Here is a 17,299-nt window from a genome sequence, read left to right as displayed (position 1 = left end):
TAGAAATCATGCTTTCCACTCACATGGCTGCTGTGAGCTCTGTTGTTATTTGGGGGGAGGGGAGGAAGCCCCATTGAATGACTGGCTGTAGTGGGACTACTTCTCAGTAGAGGTGCCAAGGATTGGATTGTCCTGGCAAGCCTCACAGCTGCTGTGCATGACCTCCTCTCTCTTGCCGCTTTGGTCCCCACACTCATGCATTTCCTCCTGCCCTGTTTACGAATGGGATGGGACAGCAGGGGAGTGATTAAAGATAACTCCAGCAAACATATACACAGCCCAGCAGCAGCCCCATTTTTTCCCCGTGCCTGACACATGTATCAAAAAGAAGCGACTTGGAAAGTGCCCATTATGACTTGTTTTCGAGTTGAGTCGTAGGGGGCAGAGACTCATGACTCTGCTCGAGTCAAGCTGTGCTGGATTTATTTATTTTTCACATTTTTATACTGCCCTTCCTCCAAAGAGTTCAGGGCGGTGTACACAGCTGCTCCCCTCCCTTTGGATTTGCCCATTCCTGCCTCTTCCTGCTCACTTTGAGTGAGAAGTGCAGAGTGCAGACTTGAGAGTCCTTGTCTGGAACCAGGGCAGAGGGCAGCAGGAAGATACAGGGTGTGGGATACTGTTCAGCTTTTCGCTGGCTCCTGAACTCTCCGCTTGATGCAAGGCCCTCATGATGAGTGGGCTATCCTTGCTAGAAAAATGATCTAGAACTCTATATAGCCTGTACTGAGGGTGCCAACTGTTGAAGGATCAAGTCAGATCTGGCTGTTTTGCCAGAAACTAGCCCCCATACCCAAGCAGCGCAGAGCAGCTTCAAGCTGCTATGCTCTCCTTGGACTTGTGCCACCCCAGGAGGTGGCGCAAGTCCAAGGAGACCCATAAGACCCTGCAGTGGCTTACTAGGGGGGGGGGTAAGGAAAAGAGTTTCCCTTTGACTGAGCTACTTTGCAGCCCTATCTTGCTCTAGATACAGCACTGGCCTCCTGGCTTGCCTGTCCCAGTGCAAGATAGGATTATGCTGTAAGAAGATTTTCTCTGCAGAGTGTTTCCTCTAGCTCTTTGAGTCTCTACACACAACTGTCAAAGACTGCAGGCTGAGGCTAGAGAGGCGCTTGTTAATACTGGATTCTGACATGAGAACTGAGCTTCTTCAAAGATTTAGACCAGTGTTTCTCAAACTGTGTGTCGGAACCCACTAAGTGGGTCACAAGCCCATTTCAGGGGGTCTCCATTCATTTCAATATTTCATTTTTAACATATTAGACTTGATGGTCCTGTGGTATGTGACTGTATTTGGGGAAATGTTGCACATCTGTACTTTTAACAGGCTACTCTGTATGTACTTTTAACAATAAAAGTAAATAGAACTTACTCGGGCCGCTTAGGATAGTTAAAAATTTTCCTGCTTCATTATGTCACTTCTGGTCATGACATCAGACATCAGGTCTTGTGGGTCCTGACAGAGTCTCATTCTAAAAAGTGGGTCCCAGTTTGAGAACCACTGGGACAGTCACAGTATCAGTGAAATTAAGATCAGTAACACTCTCACATTCTTTCATTAGATAAGGAGTAGAAGTTGAATGTTCAGGCATGCCTTCTGATCCTTCCTTACTCATTGGATCCTGGAGAACAATCCTTCCTACATTTTTCTGCAGCAAGATCTGCTTTTAGTGTTCCTCAAAGACTGTATCCTTGCAGGATGTGTATCCCCTGACTACAGACAGCTCTGCATAAAATGGCAGAGAGATAATTCAGTGGCTGTGCTCTTTTCATCTTAGGTTTTACTCAGAAGACACAGAAAATACACTGTGGCCAAGAAGCTGTCTTTGGCGAGGTAAGGAAGCATCACAAAGCACTGTGCAGTCAGGGACTGAGCTATAATTATGGTCCTCTGGCATGTGTTCCTTCCTGGGTGTTTCGAGCAAGCATTGACCCCTTCATACTTGAAGTGTTTACACAGCAAAAACTGTGTACTCAAACAGCAGGCTATTGTGAATCAGCATGACTTCACTGAAGGCCTGGCCATACTATCTGCAAACAAACTTTATTCTGCCCTACAACTTAATTTTTATTAGATGATTCATGACATGAGGAGGGTTCAGCTAATCAAACGTTTGGGTAAATGGGATAGTTTTTAAGTTGGAATATATTACTGGGTGCTACCCCAATCCCCACTTCTATTCATGTACTAGTATTGTCCCTACCAAGAATCTAAGAGCTAAATGGGTGGAGTGGAAGGAAGGTCGGGTAGCGAATGTCCCTTCATCAAAATAACTGAATTTCAGGGCCAAAGCAGAGGTGACCCTAATATGTCATTGCTGCTTCTGTTATTTTTAAAAACATTAAATTGCATGAGGGACATTTGACAAAACTGACCCAAACCATAGCAGGAGGTGGTGGCTTTAATACTTTGTATCCTACTGTGATTCTGATCCCAACTGGCCTTTTCAAAATGCTTTTTATGCACTACTTGTAATGGGGGGGGGGGAAATAGCATCCTTTATGTTATTGCAACTATGCTTTATACCACACTGTGTACCTTGCGGGGTTGGAACTTGAAGACCCCCCTAACCTCCCAATACAGTTTTGGGCCATTTTGTTGCACTCCTCCCCCACTTTTTAAATAAAGCACACAAGGGCCAATGACTAGTGCGCAGCAAAATCCTAACTTGCGCTGGAGCAGGCAGGCCAATGAGCCTGCGCTGCATCCAGCACAAGTTTGGGGTCAGAATCAGCACAATCCAAGGCAACAGGAAAACTCTCCTCTTACCCTGTGTCACACAACACTGGCCCTAATGGGTCTACTCAGATCTGCACCACCTCAGGAGGTGGTACAAATCTGAGTAGACCGGAGCAGCCACAGGCTGCTCTGCACCACTCAGGAACGGGGTCAGGATCCAGCATAACTGCCAGATCCTGGCCCTGCCTCCTGCTCCCCACCCCCAAGAACACCCACTGCCCACCCACCCCCCGCCCCAAACCCTCCCGCCTCCTTCCCGCCCTCCCCGGACCCCTGCATCAGCTGAGCTCAGCCAATGCAACTCACCCATCTGCCAGGGCCCTCTTCAGCACAGGGAGGCCAGCCAATCGCCCCAGAATGTGGCACAAAAGTGCGTATGCCACTTTTGCGACACTTTTTGGGCAGGCACAAGGGACTTGCGCCAGCCCAAGTGAGGGCTTAAATTGCACCCTTAGAGTCATATGTAGTGTGATTCTGAGACATCTGACTTGCCAGACACAAAATCATGCTGTAAGCCTATGGAGCTAGGAAAGCCATGCTGGAAAGCCAGCTGGAAAGCCATGCACCACAAATAGTGGGGTGCAGACCAGCCGCCCGCAGAACCTCACCAGCAGAGAGCAGGAAAGGTGCAGGGATCAGAGTTGGGACAAGGCAGAACCAAACCCCAGTCCTGGACCAGGTACCCCTCCCCCGGAGCTCCTCAGAGCTATGCCAGCAACAGAGATGGCATAGCTCTGAGAGGTCCCATAGGTGACAATGTGGTGGCCAACACCCAACTAAGTCTTCCCCTTCCCACCCCTTTTGATTGACCCCCTCCACTGGGACGGCATGTTGGACATACTGGCCATCTCACTGGTGGCTTTGCATCCAACGTGCCATCCCTGCACAGTATTTGATGGATACACTCTATTCTCCTGTTTCTTGTTCTTTTAATCTATCCCAGGGGTGCTCAAACTTTCAACTTTAGGGATGCTGGACCTTTAAAATTGTGTAGGAGAGATAATTTCAGCAGGTGCAGCTTGTCATCTGTGGGATGACAAGTTAAACCTGCTGAAATTCTCTCTTCTATACACTTGTTAAAGGTCCAGCATCCCTAAAGTTGAAAGTTTGAGCACCCCTGATCTATCCCATGGTTTTCTACCATTGAACAGTTTATGATGTGATAAATAGCAATGGATTCCTCCAGACATTAGAGTTTTTCATACTGCTACTTATTTTTTCTAGCTTTTTCGCTGGCCTCATTATGGAAAGCTCATCATGGAAGAGATGCTGATAGTTAAAGTTTACAACTGCAGTAAAGTATTCAGTAATAGGTAGGTTTGTGTTTCTTTCAAGTGGGTAATGTGAGGCATCTGCCAGGCATCAGCTTAATGAGACTATGGCTGTCTGATATCACCAGTGTTGTGTGTCTGTTTCATGGAGACACTTAAATCTACGCAGTCCTCCATTGGGAAGGTCTTATAGCTGTACTTAACCTCTGGCAAACTGCATATTTTATGACTTAATGCCCTTGCATAGGATCTAACTGGCACCACTAGCCTGGCATTCATGCTCTTTACTTGTCTATCAAGAGAACAAAGTCTTGGTAACTTCAGTGATGGGGTATAGTATGTGGTCTAAATCAGAGCAAAATGGATTAAAGATCATAAAGATCTCAACTGACTTGATGCCTCTTTAATCCATAACCACACTGTGCTTAGTTTATGGTCAACTATACATGCATGTACATGTATTGTGACAAATACAGGCAGCCACTAGCATTATCAGAGGTCAACAGAGAGATTATATGTAACCTTTTTGTGGAGAGGCGCAAGTCAGGGAGTAGGTGGGGGGCAATGATAAGTGAACATGGCTCAGTACATAGAACTCCTGGTGAGAAGTATCACCACCAGGCAATAGCAGACCAACAATAACAAGGAAAACAAGTATTGTGAGAACTATCTGTGGGAATAGGAAAGCACTCTTTCCTCAAACGGTCCCTTTAGTTTAAACATTAAACTGCATGATGAAGGAACACTTGTCCACCCCCTCACTTGTTCCTTGCTTGTACAATCTCTTTAAATAAAACTGGAAGCCCCACGTGTTGTTTTTGGAAAAGAAGCATGTGAGGAAGGAGCATGGTAAGGAAGTGGAAGATCTGCTTTTTGCTCACTTTTAGTGAGAAGGAAGAGAGGATCGATGTAGCTCCATCTGTGGAATGACTCAGCGAAGGGAACCCTGAATCTGCTGCTTTCCCAGCTTCTGCTTCATCTTCATCTTTCAGTGATGGGCTGGCCCTCACTAGCATGCATATCTATACCCAGATAAAGACAGACTTTCTTGGCCCTTGAAAAGTGCAATGTTACCCGTTCACATGGGTATGTCTGTATTAATGTGTCGTGCCTCAAGACTCTCACCATCATGGATTCTAATGTATTCTAATTCCAACATTGCTTGTTGTTCTGCAGATTGCTTGGTACCTTAGTTATCAGCCTGCAGCACTTAGTAGCGTCTGGACGACTTAACATCAGAGAGGCTCTTGTTGACAAAAACCACAGCATCACTGGAGTAAGTCATTTGGCTAGCATAATACTGGGTTACTGAAGGGTACCAGTGAGACACGAAAACGTCAGACAGGCTGTTCAAGACAATGTTTACTCATTACAGAGTTTTATATAGCTATCAAGTAAAGCTGGTTCTCTTGTTTATTTAATGTACTAAATGTATATATTAGATACTTATGGTCTATGCTGGGAGCCCTCAGGGTTTTCCCCCCTGGAAGCTAGCTGCAAAATGTATGTTTTCATAAAAGCCTAATGGACGCAAACAGCAGATCAGGTGGCAAAGTCAGAATTCAGGTGGGGGGACTGCATGGCTGAATTCTAACCCTATTACAAACTCTTTGTACATAGAACAATAAACATCAGAGATAAATGATCTATCCTAGCTGAATCTATTCTAGTTTTCTCCCTGGTGTGCTAGTTTTCAATCTGTAAGGATTTTTTCTCATTGGGAGCATTCAAACTTTTCTGCATTTGCAGTCAAAATGTTATGGTCTAGGAACAGTTTTACTATGTAATGAGCTGTTTGGGAAGATTAGGACTTGCTCTTGTATCTTAAACAATCTAGAACTTGCCCTTGAACCTTTCAGGCATACTGCACCAGCCATGCACCTCCGGCAACCTGCACCTAATTTTGTTCAATTTTATCTTTTCTCTCTTCCCTTTCAATTTGTTCTTAGAATGATCCTCTAATTTTATTTTCTGATATTTTTAAGGCTTATTTATAATAGCTGTGACCTTCCTAAAGGTTTACCTTTCCCACATAGATCTACATTGAACTAGATCTGCGATACCAGCCTCCCGATGGTTCAGCAGGAACATGGGCTGAAGAAGATTTTGTTTATCAGATGAAGGACAGGTACCAAGAATCATAACAGAAGTAAATGTTAGTCTTGATAGTGCTACAAGACTCTGTGGTTTTGCTACAATGGACTGAAATGGCTAGTGTTCTGATAGAAGAAGACTCAAGCATTTTTTATACCATCAGCAGTTCCCTAGACATCAGGTTCCTGTCCAAACTACTATTTTCACAGAATACGCTAGGTATTTTAAGGCAGTTCTGTTTTTTCCTGCTGAGACTTTGAGCACTGAATATTGAGCTATATTCAAATTTGCTCAAAACCTTTGGAAAAGTAGACAAGGAACTTGTTTTCTGATATATGTGTGTGAATTGGCTACACTGAGAATAAGGGTTTTAAAAGTGGAGCCTATGCTGAAATTGTGTTCTGATCAGATGTTGGATGAAACATCCTGAAGCAGCTGCTCTTTGCTGCTGTAAAGAAGCAAAAATATCCCCTATGGGAACAGTATAAGATTAAGGAGGATAAAACTTCAGCATCTGCAAGGTTCAATCAATTGCAAACTTGAATGATTAATAGCCCAAGGCAAGATGGTATTGAGGCGTGAAAGAGGAATTATCATGGTTAAAGAAAGACAGTACCCATATTACTTTGGGAGCACTTGCAGCATAGCAACCTCTTTGAATGGCTTATCTGAGGAATTTCTGACGTCTGACTAATGTAGATGACACAAAATGCTGTATAGAAAGAGACTGTGCAGCCTCTGATGGCAAGATATGCTTTCACTATTGCTTTCACATGAAGCCTTTTCTCTGGAACTGGTATCATTCAATCCCTTAGGTATTCTGGAGAATCTAGACATCATCACTCTGTCTGAACCACTGCATTCCAGTATTTCCTTCATAGCTCCCTATCCTTTTAAAGATCTTGTTTATTGCCGTTTTTTCTGGAGAATAAAGTGGTATGTTGAGAGTTGTGTGGAGTGATATATCCACTTCCAACTGATTACAAGAGGGAACTGCTGCAACAATGTAAAAGGAGCCAAGTAATGTTAACAGTTCTACACCAACAACAGTTTGGAGGAAGCTGCTTTGGGTCAACAGCAAACTTGTGTTTGCTTTGAATTACTGTACTCATGTTTTATTTCTCTTTACTCTAGCTCAGAGGTTATAATCCGCAACCCAGGATTTGAGGAGCTGGAGTAAGTGGCCTGTTTTCCTTTCATTTTACACTCTGATTCTCTGGGTTGCTGCTTTAGCCAAGAAGCACAGAAGGTCAAATTTGAAGACTTTTGCACTGGTGTATGGTAATATCGCATGTGCACTATGAGTTTGTTTGGGACACCATACCAGTACAGTACTGGGAATCAACATTGTCATAATGATCAATAGCAGTGGCACAGAAAATGGCTATACTGTGTATGGCACAGTAATGGACAAAAGATATGTGTGATGGACTTATGGTGGAAGCAGGGCTGACGACAACTCAGGCATGATCCTAAAGGCTATTTAGCTATGACAATGCCTATATAAGCCATGTAGATTCAGTTCTACAAGCTGTCATTTTAATGGGATAGTACCTAACAGGGAGCACCAAAGGACAGACTCATTCATCTCATATGGGATGCTGCTACCCAGTATGATCACAAGGTTCATTCTGTATCATCCCAGTGTCAGATATCCATAGTAATGAGATGCTGCTAAAAGGAGGCAACTTTTCTTTTGTCTATTTCTTCACTTCTTAATAAGACCAAATGAATGGAAAATAGTGGTTCAAGCTCTGTCTGGAAAATAAGGCCCTCCCTGTACAAAATGAGAAACGTTTTGGAAATTAAACATACATGTTTAATTTCAATCACATCAGCTTCTTATATAAATGATATTCCGGTACCTCTGTCTGTTGCTATTTCTTTTCACTTATAAGGGAGGCGAGATTTTAAAAGCTGTGAAGGCCCAGGAGTATGTGCAGCACCATAACATACCTTGGCAGTGGCGTTGCTAGGGAGGTGCGGGGGGTGCGGGCCGCACCAGGTGACACGCACAGGGTGTGATCCGCACTGGGGGTGACACACTAAAATGTTCTATCTTTGTTCTATCAAAAGGTACAGCCAAAAAACCAGTGGGGGTGGAGTGATGGTACATCACCACGCCCACCACCTGGGGTGTTACCCTGCCCACTGCATGGGCGGGGTGACACGAACCCTAGTGATGCCACTGTACCTTGGGCTCCTTAAAGTTGCCTGTGTGTATAACAGGTGCACACATCTGTTACAGACTTGAAGATGTTAAGCGAGCAGCTGATCTGGACAGGAAGGCTGCAATTCTTGGCAGGAAGCTTGTCAAAGGTCTGGAGACTGACGATGACGAAGATGATTACTATGATGTGTCTGACATGGAGTTCTCTGGCATTGTCTTCAGCCCTGTGAAGAGGTACCCTTTCTCTTTTCACCAGCAATTGCTCCACTGTCACACAAGTGCCTTCAGATACATAGCTAGCCTGGAATTTTGCTCAGTAGCTGCATAGTGGCTCTGCCCAACAGGAATTTGGTGGCAAAATGTATCCTTCAGAATAGTGTACAACCTACAAAAGACAACTCATGATGTACCAGCCAGAACAGCACTTCCAAATATTGTGTCAACTTTCTTGATTTTTGCAGTGTGACTCTTGCTAGGATCATAGTCAATCCCATGACTTGCTACTTGCCACAAACAATCATTGAGAAAATCTATAATTACAAGCGATGCTTAAATTGGTTTCTAACATAATTTTATCTTGTCTTTTCTCCAAAAAAAGTCATGGCTGAGTACATGGGTTCCACCCCATTCTTTCATCTTTACAACACTCCTGCCAAGAAGGTTAGAATGAGAGAGAATGATAGACCCAAGTTCACCTTTGGAGTCCTGGCTGCTGAATGTCACAGATCTCCCTGATCTAAATTGAACATGTTAAGGATACGGTCCTTAACACAATGAGAAATACTTCTTATTTTCTATTCTTGAGTAAGCGCATCTAGGATTGTGCTGTAAGCCTGTAATCCTATGAGCATTTGTCTCACACGCCCCAATCCTATTCAGTACCAGTTTATGCCGTATAGCTGCCCTGCTGGAGCACGTGCTGCATGCTATGGTGGTGGGACTGGGTAAAATACTTCATTTACCTTTCCATATGCCACTTGGCTAGCAATGGGTCCACTCCAATCTATGTCAGCTCTTTTGCTGGTGTAGGTCCAAGGAAACTCTTGAGGGCGTGTTCAGGCCAAGCATGGGGGATAGGATTTTGTCGTCTATTCCTGCTGCTCCCTCCCACCCTCTCCTGCCCCTAGTTCAGCCTGCTCACTGCTTCACTCTTCCCCTCCCCACGTAACCTGCTCTTGTGTGGCATTTGGGAACTGCAGGCATGTGCATGGGCCTCTGGCTGCTTATGCCCGTGGTCCCACTGCAGTGGAATGCCTTTTGCGATATCGTAAGATGACTTACGGCAGCAGATTGTGAGATCCACTGATGTAGGCTCTCCGTAGAATTAGGCTGCCAATTTTATTGAACACAGTGGGACTTACTTCTGAGTAAACATGCATACATTTGTTCTGCCTCTGCTTTATCTGACTACACGTAAAACCTTATTGGCCTAATTAAAAAAATGTAAAGTTTGTATTTGAAACAAAATTACTCGATTACATTTTTAATTAAAATGTTTTCTTCTACTTTCCGTCCCACATAAACAATGTTCACAAATGATACACTGTAAATTCAAAAGCACTCTAGTAAAATTGCCTGGTTTTTCTTCTGTTGCCAAAAGTTGTGGCTACTGTGGTTTGTTCTTCTTAGATTAATTGGATGTGGGTTAACCAGGGAAGTATTTTGAAGATTTGAAGTAGTTTTTGGTCACTACTGCTGATAGTCTTTGATACAGATTTATTTATACTAAGATGTAGCCAGAATAGATGCATACTAAGGTGTAGCCAGAATAAGCCAGAATCTTATACTAAGATGAGGCCAAAATTCCTAAGTAAATGGCTTTGCTTAGATAAACGATTTTCAACTAGAGTGCCATGGCACATTGGTGTGCCACAAATGGTCCATAGGTGTGCCACAGGAGTTTGGGGGAAGGTCATTTATCAGTAGGGTCATGGGGGGATGTGTTTCCCCCACCAAAAACTAAGGGTGAGCCCTGACAATTTTACCGCCTTGTTCAATGTGCTGTGAGATGAAGAAGTTTGAAAATCACTGACTGAGATGTTTAATGAGTGCTTTGTTCCCATTGCAGCCGTTCTAGAGTCTTCTCCAAATGGGATCTATATTCTACTCCTAGATCACAAAACTTCCAGGTATTATTTTTGCATGTTCTTCTGTAAGCCTTTTAAGGCTATGCCAGAGGCGTAGCTAGGTCATTTGACACCCGAGGCCCATAAATTTTTGTCACCCCATATGACTTAATTAATTAATTAATTCACTTTTTATACCACCCTTCCTCTAAGCAGCTCAGGGTGATGTACATGGTTCCTCCTCTTATTTTGTCCTCACAACAACCCTGTGAGGTAGGTGAGACAGAGATAGTAATAGTCATGACATAGAATGAATAATAATAATAGCCAGAAAATAAATGCAGTGTATATTTCCCCACAAGCAATGGATGAAATTCTGTATCACATGGTATATAACATGATAGTATTATTCCTAAAACCCATGATTTCCAGAATTTTGGTTACTAGGGTGTCACCCCCCCCCCGGATGTCTCATTGGCCTGTTTTGAGTTAAGGCAGTGGTTCTCAAACTTTTAACACTGGCACCCACTTTTTAGAATGACAATCTGTCCAAGAACCACCGGAAGTGATTTCATGGCTGAAAGTGACATCATCCAGCAAAATAAAATAATTATAAATAATTAAATTAAAGAAAAACAGATAAATAAGGGGAAGCCAGCCTTGTTTCACCAAGTAAATTTTCTCTGTAGCCTGTCTGCAATAACACACCCCGCCACACACACAGATAAAGCAGTGAGATTTTCAGCCCTCCCCAGTGCCCACCTTACCAGCTCAAGCCTCTGGTTTATTCTTTTTCTTGGGGGGGGGGGGTTTGCTGCCTGCAATAACACCCCCCCACACACACACACACAAATAAATCAGTGAGATTTTCAGCCCTTCCCAGTGCCCACCTTACCAGCTCAAGCCTCTGGTTTATTCTTTGAGGGAGGCTGCCTTCTGGAGCATTTGTTGAGCTCCACTTTCATTAGATGAGGACCATGCAGCTAGCCTTGCATTCCTTTTTGCCTGACTTGAGCAGGAGCCAAGGCACATTTGCTTACTTGCAAGTAAACGTGACCATGTGTCTTACTTTCGCTTTCCATAGGGCTCAATACATTCGTCTGCTTGGAGGGAGGGACTTCCTTCTTGGGTGTTTTTTTGGGGTTGCTTTCATTGGATAGGAACCATTCTGGTGTCATTGGATTCCTCTCAGCCTGCCCTTTCCGACAAACTATGGCAAGTTCACCTATTCGCAAGTAAACGCGATATGGCTCAGTTTCATTTTCCATAGGGTTCAATGCAATTTTTGATTTCTGGTTTTTTGGCCATAACTTTTGACAGAAGGGAGATAATTCAATCCGGCATTTTGCATTGCATTCCGCTGGAAAGTCCGCATCCAATGGTATATAGCATGATCGGGTTACTCGTAACCTTCACGATGTTAGTGTTGTTGGGGCATTTGTGGTGTTACACCCCCCCCAAGGGTGGTACCTGGGCGGCCCGTCCTCCGCTAGTTACACCTCTGGGCTATGCCCAAATTACTGTGATTTCAGGGACTGGAAGTACTATTTTCCAAAAACGCCCCCAGATGTCAAGCTTCTATTAGGCTCCTGGTTTATGTATCAATTCTCAAGGAAGCTGGTGCAGGCACCCTTATCTTAAACCAAATTCCCAATTGGTCTTATGAAAAAGAATTCTGCAGTGTCTGAAGAACTAGTGATACAAGCTCCTATTCTGAAGACCTCCCTTGGTTGATCCTAGGAAATGTGTTGTCTCCCCAGATTGGCATCAATATAATTGAAGCCCAGAAACTGGTGGGAGTGAATATCGATCCCTTTGTGGTTGTGAAAATTGGAGATGAGAAGAGACACACTGCAACACAGAAGTCAACAAACTGCCCATTTTACAATGAGGTATGTAATGTAGGAAGAATACATGACTTTACCAATCAGAGCTTCTTCCTGTTTTTAAGATGTGTTTTGCAAATACGTTTTATCTTGTTTTTAAATTATGTTTTTAATTAATGTTTTTAACCATTGTTGTAAGCTGCCTTGAGTCCCTGTGGGGAGAAAGGTGGCATATAAATAAAGTTAATAGTAATAAAAATAAATTCTTGCCTTGTGCAAATGACCACTCTCACATAGCTGGCTGCAGCCTGCTAATCATGCATATCATGTGCATATCATGCATATCATGCATCACAAAACATATTGCATTAACTTACGAACCATGAGCAAATCATCAAGTATGATAATTCAACATGTAAGTGAACCTAAGGTGGCTGCTCTGTGTCACATAGCTGACCCAGCCATGAAGCCATGTGATATGGCTGGCAGAAGGAGGAGAGGATTTAGAATGGCCTTCACCTTGAATCTGCCATTTCCTTCCTCTAGCTCACCACAGCTGCAAGCTGCATTGATCTGATACCCATTCACTAAATACAAGCAGGAATCGGTTCATTGCCTTCCCTCCCTGGACACTGTTCTTGCACAGGGTTTAAAGTTTAAAGGGAACATGTCCCTTTAAACGGTAAATTCTGCACAAGGAAGGAGTGCTTCACTATACCCTCCCCTTGCTTCATACTTGATTGGCACCTAAAGTTTAAAGGGATGCTTTCTCTTTAAACTTGAAACCCCACTTGAGGACAGAGCCAAGAGGAGATAAGGAGCTTTCTTTTCCATTCTCCTTCCAGCACTGCTTAGAAAGAAGGGAGGACATTGCAGCACTCCAGACCACCTCTGCCCACCTATTTGGGCTTACAAAGCCTGCCCTCCTTTAGTTTACTTACCAGTAATGTAGTCTCAATATCCCTGGCCCATGCCACTCCTGTTTGATATGAGCAGAAGCAGTGCTGTCTGGATTCTCAGCTTGCACCAATACTGCTCGTAGCAAACAGAAGCAACATGGACTGGGCAGGTTTCAGATTGTCCTCTTGGTAAGTAAAGGGATGGGGGTACACACACGCACACATGCCCTGCCCACATCCATGGGGGAGTGTGCACACATGCAGAGGCAGCATGGGGGGAATTGAGGCAGCTTAGGGACATGCTGCTTCAGGCACTAGGAGGACTTGGGCTGACCCTGTATGTCCTTGTGCTGAGAAACTGCAATTTGCCACTGTGTACCTGCATGTGTATTTCAGTGAGGTATGAAGCAAACATTTGGTGTGCATAACTATGAAATGTCATAATGAGTATGCAGGTTGTGTTTTAATTCCTGCAGGGAGACTATATCCATGTGGAAAATTCTGCATAATTTCCATGTGGAATTTTTGTAGCATAAAGAAACCATAAGCTTATATAAGCTCTTGAAGGATAATGATTGTCTTTGGAACAAGGAATTCATTGCTTAGAATTCTTTCTTTTTTTTTCCTTCTAGTATTTTACATTTGAATTCCACGAACCCAGGGATGTTTTATTCCATAGGCTCATAGAGATTTCTGTAAGTATTGGCCATTGTTGCTCTGTCTTGGTGTGGAGGTAACCAACTTGAGTCTTCATGCGTAGACTCATAGACTAGTACAAAATGATCAAAAACCTATAACTATATTTATATCTCATGTGTTGAACTTGTCTCAGTGTGACATAGCACTTGAACTCCATCACTTTTAACATCTCCAATACAGTTTTTGAACCATTAATCAGTAGAATGAGTAAACTCTTTCAACTGCCCACTATGATATGCCTTTGCACCAGATTCTGAGCACCTTTTGACAGCCATATCATGCAAATACTGAGAAGGTGGTTTGTGTTACTTACTGCACAGGTCTTTCATTCAAAGAAGATCCCATTTCTAGGTACACTCATAGGGATATTCAAGATTGATCTAGAGACTGTATACAGCCAGCCAGGTACAGTACATGAATGCTCCTGGGAGGTTCTGTTGCCCAGAGATCCTTCTTGATTTTCTTTTCTCATCACTTTGGATTGGTTGATTTGGGCTTGTGACTTGGGCTGCACTTGCACAGGAGTCTGATCTAAAGTCCCTTAAGCGCTTTCAATTCTTCCTTTCATCATCAACATAATTCAAAGCTGAATAATGAATGGGAAAAATGAAAAATGGTGTTGTATGTCCACCTCCCCCCCCCCCCCGGGCTTATAATTTAGATTCTTCTCAATGGCCTACTGGTAGAGGTGTTTGAAAACAGCATTATTTATTTTACTAAGTACAATTACCCATTGTGCTCAGTAAGACTTAAGCTGGAATCCTATTTTACTCACTGGAAACAAACACCTCTAACTATTGGTCAAGACTGGAGCTGGGATCAATCTTGAATTCTATCTGGCCAACCTCTCCAGGAGAAATTTGGACCCATTCTGCAAGCTTTCTGTGCAATCCTGTACATGTCCACACAGAAGTAAGTTCTGTTGAATTCAATGGGATGTTGTTGGCATCCTTCAGTCTCGGAAGACTATGGTGTCACACTCTGAATGGTGGTTCTGGAACAGAGTGTCCTCTCCAGTGCGCGAAGCCTGGGTAAAGTAGGTATGGAGGATAGGCTGTTACCCATGCAGCAAATCCCCCCTCTCCACGGCGCTGAAATGATCCAATGGAAAGGCAGAGGCCAATACGGTTGGTTCCAGCAGCGTCGCAGGAGTCGCCAGAACGTGACTGTGTTCAGCCATGAACTGCCTCAAGGACTCCGGCTCTGGATTTTGCCTCGAGGTTGACTCCTGAAGCCTTTTCCATAACTGGATGTAGCCACAAGGCAGTGGAGGTTTGGGATCAGAGTTTTCCTTCTCTCAGATGAGCTACCTTCCCAGGCTGACGAGTCCCATCTACCCGGTGGCTGTTTAGTCGCCTCTTACGACAAGTACAGCCAAACCGAGGGCCTATTCTTATCCCCAGCCCCCAGGGGTAATGGGATGTACTCCCAGCTAAATATGTATAGGGTTCCAGCCTTTGTCTCATTCTAACTGAAATGTCTGAAAGCATTGGCATTTCTCCCATTTCCCTGGAAAGACTGCAGCAAAATATCACATGGACATGGACATACTGATATCACAGGGACTGTGGCCATAATTCCAGTGTCAATCAGCAGGGCTTTTTTTGGCTTCAGGATTGCTACACTGATTAATGCCTAAGTATTTGGCCTTGCTATTATGTAGAGGTGATGCAGCTTGGTTGGCTTTTGGTTGACTCCTTTTTCTGGATAGTCGTGTGGGTCTGCTGTTTTGAGTTTAGTCTTGTAATTTCTATGGGGATTGCTATCCCATGATTATCATTAGACCCATGGAAGTCTTGAATCAGCAATTGTCTCTTCATGCACCTAGATCACAGATTCTACCAGAAGTGGGCTGTTATTAATGACCCAAAAGACACCAGAGCAGGAATTAAAGGATTTGTGAAATGCAACGTTTCTGTCATTGCCCGGGGGGATATCATGAGTTCTATTCCCACTACCTCCAGCAGCCAGAATGAAGACATTGAAAAGTAAGTGTGTTGGAGAGGTGTGTGGTATAGTCCTCCACAGGATTAGCAAGGCATTGCAAAATAGTATTATGCACCTCTTGCACTTTTCTGTGAAGCATCTTATACTGACCAGCAATGGCACACCTTTGGTCCCTATTCATTGACAGTCATGCCTCAATACATGGAATCTAATTTGTTTTTTCTTTGTTTTTTAATCGCTGACATATTTATTATTTATCACATTTTTATACTGCCCTTCCTCCAAAGAGCTCAGGACAGTGTAAACAGCTGCTCCCCTCCATTTTTCCTCACAACAACCCTGTGAGGTAGGTGAGGACAAGTGTAAGTGACTGGCCCAAAGTCACCCAGGAAGCTTCATAGCTAAGGGGGGACTTGAACCTGGATCTTCCAGGTCTGAGTCCACCTCCCAAACCACTACACCACCCTGGCTCTCAGGGTATCTCATGATATGTCTCATATTGCAGACATAACTCTCATATTGTCATATTGTCATAACTCTCATGTCCCATATTGCAGACGTATGTCTCATATTGCAGACATAATTGGTATCTTGCCTGGCTGCCTCCTAAGCTCAGAAATTAGTCTGTCTAGTCTGTGTATTAGTCTTCTGTGTGTGCAAAACAATGCAAGATGGGTGGTGGTGGTGGTGTGTGTGTGTGTGTGTGTGTGTGTGTGTGTTGGGGGCTCTAGCACTAGCTCTTGCTGTGGTTTCTAGCCTGACTGCATGTCGTAATCCCTTCCACGCTATTCATTGTCTAAGGGCCCAATCCTATCCATGCTATTCTCAGAGCAACTGGTTCACTGGATACTTAGATACCTAATGTCCCATTAAGTGTAATTAATTCTTCCTGTCTTTCATTTAACCACTGGGAGATGTGTGCTTGTTAAGAACTCTCATCCATTGTTACATTGACTCTGGAATGCAGTTTGTCCACATCCTTCTTGCTGGCTATGTTAGTTCAAGTTTAAGGAACTGCCAGAATGAGCTTCTGTTCTGATGCATGCTTCTGTCCCTTGTGTCCTTCAGCCTGGATTGATCTGGGTTTCTTAGAAGTAATCATTATTCAGAGCATGAGTATTTTTCTTTTAGGAACTTGCTGCTGCCTAAAAGAGTCCCAGCTGAGAGGCCCTGGGCCAAAATCTGCGTCAAAATCTACAAGGCAGATGGTCTGCCAAATATGAGTGCAGGGATCATGGGTGGTTTTTCAAAGATTGTGGGGGAGAAGAAAGTCTTCATTGATCCTTATGTGCAAGTTGTATTTTCTGGACAGCAGGTAAGCTTAAACATGGGCACAGTCCCTCAGAATTGTGATGCTTGTTTCTCTCTGCTTTCTGACTTGCAGCAATCCAGTCTATGGGACTGGAGGTTCTGGTTTTCTAGCTTGTCAGAATAGAGAAAGGGCATCTACTGAGCCCATCATGAGCCCAGCAGGGCTCATCAACGAAGTAGTTTGGGATCAAACACCTTCCAATGCATTTCCAAGTTCTGCAGAAACTGCTGGTGCCAGATTGCTGGGGGTCCTAAGACATGTACTGGGCCCACCAT

The 17,299-nt window shown here is 43.8% G+C and overlaps 1 protein-coding gene across 1 annotated transcript in view; it reads left to right on the top strand.

Annotated features, from left to right (window-relative positions):
* Positions 1 to 17,299, top strand: part of LOC136647510 (fer-1-like protein 4) — a 62,798-nt gene that overhangs the window by 3,565 nt on the left and 41,934 nt on the right. Inside the window, exons 2-13 of the mRNA XM_066623088.1 lie at positions 1,779 to 1,834; positions 3,965 to 4,053; positions 5,188 to 5,287; positions 6,048 to 6,139; positions 7,240 to 7,281; positions 8,354 to 8,509; positions 10,344 to 10,404; positions 12,102 to 12,233; positions 13,699 to 13,761; positions 14,086 to 14,170; positions 15,594 to 15,753; positions 16,844 to 17,027. Of these exons, the coding sequence (XP_066479185.1) occupies positions 1,779 to 1,834; positions 3,965 to 4,053; positions 5,188 to 5,287; positions 6,048 to 6,139; positions 7,240 to 7,281; positions 8,354 to 8,509; positions 10,344 to 10,404; positions 12,102 to 12,233; positions 13,699 to 13,761; positions 14,086 to 14,170; positions 15,594 to 15,753; positions 16,844 to 17,027 (1,220 nt within the window). The remainder of the gene's footprint in view (positions 1 to 1,778; positions 1,835 to 3,964; positions 4,054 to 5,187; positions 5,288 to 6,047; positions 6,140 to 7,239; positions 7,282 to 8,353; positions 8,510 to 10,343; positions 10,405 to 12,101; positions 12,234 to 13,698; positions 13,762 to 14,085; positions 14,171 to 15,593; positions 15,754 to 16,843; positions 17,028 to 17,299) is intronic.

This window comes from Tiliqua scincoides, chromosome 4 (genome assembly GCF_035046505.1).
Source record: "Tiliqua scincoides isolate rTilSci1 chromosome 4, rTilSci1.hap2, whole genome shotgun sequence".
Classification (NCBI taxonomy): domain Eukaryota; kingdom Metazoa; phylum Chordata; class Lepidosauria; order Squamata; family Scincidae; genus Tiliqua; species Tiliqua scincoides.
Note: the sequence above shows the minus strand (reverse complement) of the source record. Positions and strands in the feature narration are given on the sequence as shown.